Source organism: Triticum aestivum, chromosome 5A (assembly GCF_018294505.1).
Source record: "Triticum aestivum cultivar Chinese Spring chromosome 5A, IWGSC CS RefSeq v2.1, whole genome shotgun sequence".
NCBI classification, from domain to species: domain Eukaryota; kingdom Viridiplantae; phylum Streptophyta; class Magnoliopsida; order Poales; family Poaceae; genus Triticum; species Triticum aestivum.
Genome location: NC_057806.1, coordinates 428,265,446 through 428,274,659, shown reverse-complemented (window position 1 = coordinate 428,274,659; position 9,214 = coordinate 428,265,446). Strand labels below are relative to the sequence as shown.

General features: G+C 43.6%; 1 protein-coding gene and 1 long non-coding RNA gene across 2 annotated transcripts; one reads left to right on the top strand and one right to left on the bottom strand.

Annotated features, from left to right (window-relative positions):
- Nucleotides 1–3,652: 3,652 nt before the first annotated feature.
- Nucleotides 3,653–5,374, top strand: LOC123107061 (uncharacterized). The gene is made up of 2 exons (XR_006451581.1): nt 3,653–4,021; nt 5,068–5,374. It is a non-coding gene; the product is annotated as an uncharacterized lncRNA (long non-coding RNA).
- A 2,400-nt stretch (nt 5,375–7,774) lies between these two features.
- LOC123107060 (uncharacterized) lies at nt 7,775–8,755 on the bottom strand. Its single transcript, XM_044529068.1, has one exon. It carries the CDS (start codon nt 8,672–8,674, stop codon nt 7,979–7,981), a length of 696 nt encoding a protein of 231 aa, XP_044385003.1. The 5' UTR covers nt 8,675–8,755; the 3' UTR covers nt 7,775–7,978.
- Nucleotides 8,756–9,214: the final 459 nt, after the last annotated feature.

Below are 9,214 nucleotides of genomic sequence, written 5' to 3'. Positions count from 1 at the left end.
AATTAAACATGCAAAATTCCATCAAAAATATGATAATTTATGCACCACATAAAGTATGCAAGAACCAAGAGATATTCCTTGATTAAAAAATTTGCAAGTTCACATCGGCAACATTCTTGATTTTTTCTTGCAATTTTGAGAAAGATATCTCATCCAAGGGAGGATTGAATCTAAATTTTCATTTGTCCTGAGAGCTGAAACGAATGCTGATCATTCTTCAGCCTCGTCCCTCTTCTTTTTTTCAACATGTCAACGGGGAGGGGGGGGGGAGGGTCTCTATTCAAAGAAAAATGAGCCGGTTTATGAGAAAAACCAGGTCGAAAACCGTGATCCGGTTTATAAGGAAGACCAAATCAAAAACCTTCATCTAGTCTATATGAAAAACCGGACTCGAATACCATACAACCATACGCGCAAAGAACACCCCTTGCATATTTACAACACATCACAAAGAGCCATCTACACCCCACAGGTTATGCCGAACCATCTACAAGACCGCAGTAGCATGACAATGATAGCAGTTTCAATAAATCTAACCACATTATAATCTTCGATGATACACATACAAATGACATGCCTAAATTGAAGGACAAAATTGTCATACCCCCTAATAAAAATTCAATAAACCTAACCACGTTATAGACACATTAGGATCTCGTCCTCTGTAGTGACAAGTGCAGCTCCAATCCTGCCCTCCCCCGTCGCCCCCTCCATGACGCAACTGCTGACAGCCTTACAACGGTGCCATTGAGCACTGCGATGTCATGGTGGCGATACCAACCCAAATCTTCCCAACCAAAGAGCTTCAAAGATTTTTTTTTTTAGAAAAATCTTATTCTCTAGAGTTCATACAAAATTACTGTAAACCAAAGGAGGCCTTATGCTCTGAAATGCGGTTACATTGGACATCCCTATGAAATCATGCATTCAGCGACTTTGGCATTGGACAACCGAAAAACGGATACTATCAGATCCGCCGAACTGTTTCCTGGCACTCCGCTGCAGTGCGGAAGGCGCGACATATATTGAGACAATGAATCTTGAAAAAACAGACCCCAAAAAAAAAACTCGTAAGGTTCCGAGGCTCTGAGCGAAACGAAAAAAACTGCTGTCCTGAAAGGCGATTGACGTAGCAAAAGAGTGGATGTATGCTGCCCTTGAGAGGGCCGGAGAAAAATCGCTGCGAAATAAGACCACACGTTAGCTCCCGGCCAAGCAGCTCCACCGGCAACGAGACGGCACAGAAGCATACGGCCAACGCATCAGCAACGAGCAACGCAACGAGACCGCACGGCCACAGCCCACAGGACACCGACGCCCCTCCAGAATCCGGACGTACGCAACGCCGCCACAGTCCACACCGGCCGCTGCCGCACGCACGCACAGCTTCCTCAACTTGACGTCGTCCACCAGTGCCTGAGAACCGAAAGCTACGCTGCGATAAAACTCCGCCACTCCTTCGCCGCTGCGCAGCCGGTTGCTTGGGATGCGGACACAAGCGGCATTGATGCCTTTGATGGGCTTGACGGGTGCGTGTGATCTTGCCTTGTTTGGAGCCATTCCGGGGCATGGTTAGGTTCACCTGACGTCCAGGGAGAACGTATCCTATGCAACGCTCAACTCATGCACCAGTTGCGCCAATGGCCCATGAGCCGTCGGATTAAAATGAAGGGACAAGACCTATCTACTATGTGGGCTGCTGGAACATTGCAGAAAGGGCCTTGTAGTGTCTCTAAATGATTCCGACTTCCAAGTAATCTGGACCGATAGTATCTTGTTTTCTTCTCGCCCTCTTGTGTACTGCTGGAACTTTGGGTTAGAAAATTTTACCCAAACCTAGTCGTATTCTCTTTCTCTCTGGATTGTACTGATAATCTCTGCCTATTGGATCTCGATTAGCTGTCGTACCATCTGAATCGGCCATGCACACTCGAGTTCTTTTTACAGTCGGCCGGCGGCGGCTCATTGAGAGTGTTTCAGTGTGGTCCATATGCAGGAGCTCTAAGAATCGAGGCGTGTTCTCTTCTTCGTTTATCAATGTTATGGACATATTTTCTTTCATACTTCTGTCATCCTTTGTTTTCCGTTTTGTTTTACTGATAGATAAGTATGACCAATGCTCCTCCAAATTTAACGATGTGCACAGTTAAGGCTTATGGTCCAGCGCTCTCTCTATCGATGTGTAGTCTGGATATTGTAACATATTTTTGCAGCTCTTGCATCCCAACCTTAAAAGCAGAATGTAACTTGTATCCCCCATAAAAACAGTTCGAATAGAAATAAACAAAGGGATCTGCTCTCTGATCCTTGATTTGTAAACAAATGTAAATAGAAAGTGTCAAACTGAACTTTGTGAAATCCAAACTAGTTGTACATTGTAGCGATCCTCTAAATTAATACCCTTGTTGGGTCCTGGGTGCTGCTTGTTCTTAGCTTAGTCATTTTGGTGCCTCCAGCTCAAGAAAACTCATCATGAGGACATGATGTTTGAACAACAGTGCTTAATTATGTCCCTGGCAGCTGTATTAAATCCGTAGAGATGTACTCGTTGTATATGTGAAATTTCATAGGACCAACACTCTATTTGATTTTATGCTTCTTCACCTGAACCACACAATTTTGTTAGGTACATAACATTTTCAAGTTACTGAAGAGGAATTTGAGGTTAGGATTCTTTCCTTTGTGGTTTGATTTCCTGTAACATATATATCAGCTTACAAAGAATTAACAGAAAAGGAACAATAAAAGCTTTAACCTGTTCCCGCAAGTGAGAACAGATTCTTCTAATCGACACTCAAACATGATTTTAGTAGTAAGAACCATGATCTGGTACAGAAATCCGGACCAAATAGTACTGAATTTTCGGCACTATAAAGATAAATGTTATCCAATCAGATCACTTTTGTTTTATCCTTTTCTTTTGAATGTACATCAGAAAATAGGTGTTGTTTGTGTTTTTCAGGTCCTCTCCAAATGTTCACTTGCAAGCTCATCTTTAAACAAAAATTGTTTGCTCTTCAAGGTAATGTTCGACTTGCATCCATTTTCTCCTTTTTAGCATTTTAAGATATCTATTTCAACTTACTAGGAGTTGCATGGTGATCAATCTATCTGCGAATGCTTCTGTAAAAAAGATGTAGTGTATGTGTAGATAAACAGTTGCAGATACAAATGACGATGTTAAACTAGAGAGCAAGAGCACATTAGATCTTTGTTTTAGGAGATGATAATTATGTAATGTAAAACTAGGTTCTCCTTGTGATTTTATTACCTTGTACATAATTTCTTACTCCATTTGTGTATACGAGTATAATGTACAAAGATATAGATATACACGCAGCACAACGAGCAACCTTTGGACGATTCCGGCTGTGGCAGCCGCTTGCATGTGTTGTTGCTTCAATGCCAATGAACGGTCACCCAGGAGAGAAAAGGAGAGAGACAAAGAGAAAAAGTGTGATAGGAAGGTATGTGTCGACTAGTACAGGAGAGCTCGAGAGGGAGACTGAGATGAGAACATATCTAGTGGAAACCATACATTCAGAGGAAACATGGAAACCCAAACTTGTGCCGTTGGATTGGATGCGTACGCTGTGAGATGGAAAGAGGTACAATTTGCAAATTGAACCCCAAAAGAATCCTGTAACTTAGGTACAGAAACATCCCATGGCGGCTGAGCCGTCCCGTGCCTTTCCCCATGGAGGTATCATCCCGATTCGAAAGGAAAAATCATCCAGATTCGAAATTCTTTCGCTAGGGTTAGGAGACCTGTTGGGAGATGATGCTTCCCTCTGGCAGGATCCCCTCGTTCCGTGCTGGGCTGGCGAGCGGCGAGCGGCGCGGTTAATTCCTCTCCGGCGGTTGTGTCCGGCCAAGCGTGCGAGTCTCCGAGCGTTTCGGGCAGGGCCGGCGAGTGGCGTTCCGGGCAGGGCCAGCGAGCGGCGCTTCTGATTCGTCTCCGGCCAACAGTGCCAGTCCTCCGAGCATTCCCCATCGATGTCATACTAGATCTAATCCCAAGGTATGAGCATCTGTAGTGTTCGTCTTCTGTGCTTTGGCCCGGTGCTCCGAGCATTCCCCATCGATGTCATACTGTCCAGATTTTGGTCTTGTAGAAATTGCGAGGTATAATTCATTTGCTCATAATTATTGTGTGGTACTGTTATAGTACACATCTATGACTATTCATGTGTTGTTGGCTTGCTGCCTGGCGTGTGTGCTCTGTGTAACCATGGCATGCTCTACTGTCTATGAAAATTGTTATTTATCTATAAACTGCTACCCCTACTGTCTAGATGGAATTTAGATGATGATACGTATCTGAATTGAAAATTGTGTCTAGATGGAAGTTATCAAAGAGAAAACTCGCGCTGTGTGTAGGGCTTGTATGCGCTGCTGCAAATTTTGTAGATTAATTATTGTGTGTGGTGCTAGTAGTGTGAGTGACAGTGAGAGAAAAATCCTTGATTAATGTATGTGTTTGCCATTGCTACTAGATTAATTATTGGAGGACCATATTTTAAATAATTTAAAGTTCTTAAAAAACTCGAAAACAATTATACGTGATCATATGGATGTATATTGCAGTTGTGTAAAGTTTGGTGACGAAATAAATAAACATGTGAGCTATAGAAAAATGACAAAATGATGATTTTCAAATAGTGAATAATGCACGCTCAGTTCATCTTTCCAAAAAAAAAACGATTTTGTCATTTTTGTGTAACTCACATGGTTACTTATTTTAGTATCAAAATTTACACATGTGTAATATACATCCATATAACCATGTTGACTTGTTTTCAGAACATTTTGAAACTTCAAAATAGAATTTTGACACTATTCCAAATATCGGGCTTCAATGCACCCGTCCTCCAAATTGACTTTTTGTTGTATGCATAATTATTTGTGTAGTATGACGGGAAATAAGAAATGAGCTGGTTTGGAAAATAATTCTGTTCTTTTTTTGCTAATAAAGATGACATGCACTACTGTATCTATTTGCATAGATTGTTGTTAAACTCGTTTTAATGTATTATGTATAAAAAAAGTTCAACTCTTATTTTTCAGGTTTTCTGGTGGCAGTAAAGATATATGCAGATTTCAACAACAAAAAAGACTGTTGTTTGGAGTCGTAGTAGTGCACTGATACGTCCTTCTGCGTGTGTACTCGAGTTGTGTGCTCAATGTTTGATGTATAAGTGTGAGATTTACTATGGCTGTTCAGTTAGTGATGTGTCTATCTTGTAACAAAATTCCCTAGCATAATGCGGTTGGAACATTTGCCTTAACTAATGTATGTGTTGTTGAAGCGATGCATGCATTACTGCAAGTGAATTCTGATACTAGTAGACTATATTAAAATTAGCTTCCTTCAGTTTTCTGTTGTCTGGTCTGGGGCATTGACTGTCTGTTCTTTTGGTTTCCCAAATGTGGTTTTGTTGGTACAGTTTTGGTATCCATTGAGCTAGTTTTTCAATTTAAATCCAAACGTACATGGCACGCATGTGTGGTGAAGTATAGGCACAGCGCATGGCTTACAAATCCTACTTGGCTGACAAAAAAGTGGAAATAAGGGGCAAGGATGTACGCTGTAATTACTTGTTAGACCTGAGGGTGTACACGTAAAATAGCATCCCTGGTTGCGGGCGTTTTTGTGCAAATAGGGCATAGCAGTTATGATTCTATCTGGTCCATACAAATAGCATCCAACGGGCTAGGCTGAGGTTTCCAGGATTCCATTGAATACGTGGTTTCACTTGATATTGTCTCGACTGAGATAGGCTCTTCCTGGTTCAGCAGTAAAAGGGAGGTCAAAGGGAGAACATGACCGACTTTGGAAGCGTGTTTTGTATGATTCAGCAGCACTACAAGGTCTAATTTGTAAATGTTCCAGCAGCCCACATCGTAGATGGATTCTGTCCCTTCATTTTTAATCCGACGGCTGGTTGGCCATTGGCGCACCTGGTGCATGAGTTGGGGCGTTGCACACGATACATTCTCGACGTCCAGGTCTCCAACTACTATCGCGCTAACTTTTTCTATGCGGCCAGCAAGACTTTCGGTCTCAATCAATCCTTGCATCGAAATTTTATTTAGCCTAAGTAGTTTCGCATTTGTTGTGATCAGTGTTATAAATCCACTGGGAACTATTGAAATATACTACTCCCTCCATTTCAGAATAAGTCTCTTAACCTTAGTATAATTTTGTATTAAACCTAGCACAATATTGAGACACTTATTTTGAGACGGAGGGGGTATTGGTCTCTCTCCATGAGTTCTGACTTTTGAAATAAGTGACTGGAACATGAATCAATAAGAACCGCAAAGAAGAGATGGGGATGGCATGAACGTGCATTGGATCTAAATTTCCCTTGTGTGCCATTCTGTATAATTCTTTTTGAACCGGGCTAACCCCTTTTCATTAATCACAAGTCATAATGGAAATAACCATTCTGTATGATATGATCATGCCCATTGGATCTCAAGGATGCTTGCAGCTCGAGGGATGAGCGCAACTGAATTAAAACAATCATTATGTGGAAATTAAACCACCTACCAAGTAGTATATGTCCAAGCATATTCTTATGGTATCACCATTCATGATGCAGATCTGTCAACACGCACGTCGCATTCATAATCCAGACAAGGATTTAAGTCCGTCATAATCGCCTAATTATGATTCCATGCTACTATTGATTACACTGTAATTTAGACACTGACATCGATTGGAAAGCAACACATGGTGTTGTTTTCTCCACCGCCACCAAGAGGTTCAAAACCATGAGTTTTATGTGGCTTCAGAAGTGGTGACAATGATGTGTATACTCCTACTGAAATATTTGGCTGGAAACTGTGGCAGAGATCGAGCAAATCAGTTTAGTACATAGCCATGAATTGGGACCAGAAAAATCAAGGAGTGCTGCCTGCCACTACACGATATTCAGGGTGGTTCACTGAATTCGTTTGGGAAAAGCAGCGAATCATTTAGCAACTTTATTAAATAAATGTGCAATTGATAAGCCGGCATCATCTTCACATCACTGTGATTACTATATAGCATTACTGTCTGCGACAATGCCGCATGGGTCACTTAACTAATAGGCATTGGTTATATACTTGTAGTTGGCTAAAAAAATCCGCATTTCATATGAAATGCGGAAACATAAGAAACATAGGATTAGAAAACCACAGGAATTTGGATCAAATAGCGTTTAATGTCATAGAAAAAACAAAAAATAATTATAAAAAAGGTTTGAGTGGATGAAAATTCTCCTCCAAAATAGTGTGCAAAGTGGTCCTAAATTCCTAAGGATCCAAATCCTCTACAAATCATATGGAACTCTTTTAAAACCCAGGAGCCCATTGTGATTTGTGAGAACTGAGAACACAAGTTTTCTGCATTCGGTTGAGCCTGCATCTCATATTGAGTTAAGGCATATGAATTTTTCCAAGTTTGTGAAAAACTAAATCATGGATGCTGGGAATGACCTGCAAAACTCCATAAATAAAGATATAAAAATTGTGCACCAGATAAAGTATACAAGAGAGTATTTCTTAGTACAATTTTTGCAAGGGCAGGGCGGCAACATTCTTGATTTTTTTCTTTTAGAATTGTTATTACAAAGATAACTCATCCACCGGAGAACTGAAGCTAAGCATGAATTTATTTTGAAAGCGGTGTTCGTCAGATAAATAAACCGAGAGAACAAAAGGGTCAGAAGGATGTAATGGAGAGCAGTGCAAGCCATGGAAATGGAAGCAGGGAAGGGAACTGAGCAAGAATACTCTGCCATTATTTGCCAAATTTTCGTTTCTCCTGAGAGCTGAGACGAAGGCTGTTCATTTTTCAGCCTCGGCCCTCTTCCATGATACACATCACATACATATGACATGCCCAAATTGAAGGACAAAACTGTCATACCCACCTAATCACAGTCCAACAATCCTAACCACATTATACACATCAGGATCTCCATCTCTATAGTGACAGGTGCAGTTCCAATCCTGCCCTCCCCCGCCGCGCCCTCGGCGACGCCACCGCCGCGGTGACCTCGCCGTCCCACAGCCTTACGACGGTGCCGTCGAGCACCGCCATGTCAAGGTGGCGGTACCAGCCCAGATCCCCCCGCCTCCTCACGGCCATCTCCCTCTCCTCCCAGCAGGGCACCGCCGTCGAGGCCGCCGACCTGATCCTCATCGACGCCGTCCGTCTCGGCAGCGTCTCGCTCTGGTCGTCGACGAAGGGCACGCCGTTGTCGTCCTCGTCCCTGTCGGCGCATTTCCTGACGCCGTCAACTACTCCGTCGTCGCCGGCGTCAGCTCCGGCCCCGCCGTAGTACGCCGTGAACCGGACCTTGGACGGCGAGCTCGGCTCGCTAATCGGGGAAGCCGGCTCCACCGGCTCGGTGAGTCTGGGCCGTGGCTCGTCAGCGGCAGGCGACGAAACGGCCTGCGTCTGCTGCTTGTCGTCCACGAGGGTGCTGCCGTGGGCGCGGGCGCCGGCGACGGGTAGTTTGTTGGAGGAGCCGACCGCGCGGATGCGCCAGAGGCCAACGGCGGCGGCGAGGGCGGCGACGAGCCAGGCGAAGAGCGAGGCGACGGTGTTGGCCGCCGCGGGGAGGGAGTAGAGGGGGAAGGCCATGGAGTCCGCCGGCACCACGTTGAGCAGCTCCATTTGCGGCGACGGCGACGGGGAGGCCTCCCGGCGGTTGTTCAAGATAGGAAGGAGGAGGCTTGGTCTGTGAGTTTGTTGTGAATGATGAGGATAGTGAGGAGGGTGGGCTTGGGTGGGAAGTGTATATATAGGTGGCGGAATGCAAATGATGGAGTTTGCAGTTTAGTATATATTTAGTGGATGTTGGATTAGGTAAACAAGTGCACTGATACACAACTTTTTTTGCAAAACTGATGCATGCAGAATGTGCTAGGCGGAACACAATCCAGTTGCTACTGAAAAAAAAAAGCCTTGAATATTTATTATTTAACCTTTCGGCTTAAAATTTTAAAGCTGCCGAGGCATTTGTCGTCCACTTTCTTGAAAAGTGTATTGTCTCCCAAAATAAAGAAATCCTTGGACCTGTAAACAGAAAACCGGCAAAAGTCGAGGTGCGTGCGTGCAAAAGAGGCAATCTTCAGTTAATGGGAGCTGTCAAACGTAATAGTGCGGGCAAAGATGCCCGGAATTGGCATCGGCGGGGATCTGCGAGGGAGATGC

Coding starts and splice junctions, on each gene's coding strand:
- LOC123107060 (XM_044529068.1), bottom strand. CDS start 8,674: ATGGAGCTGCTCAACGTGGTGCCGGCGGACTCCATGGCCTTCCCCCTC.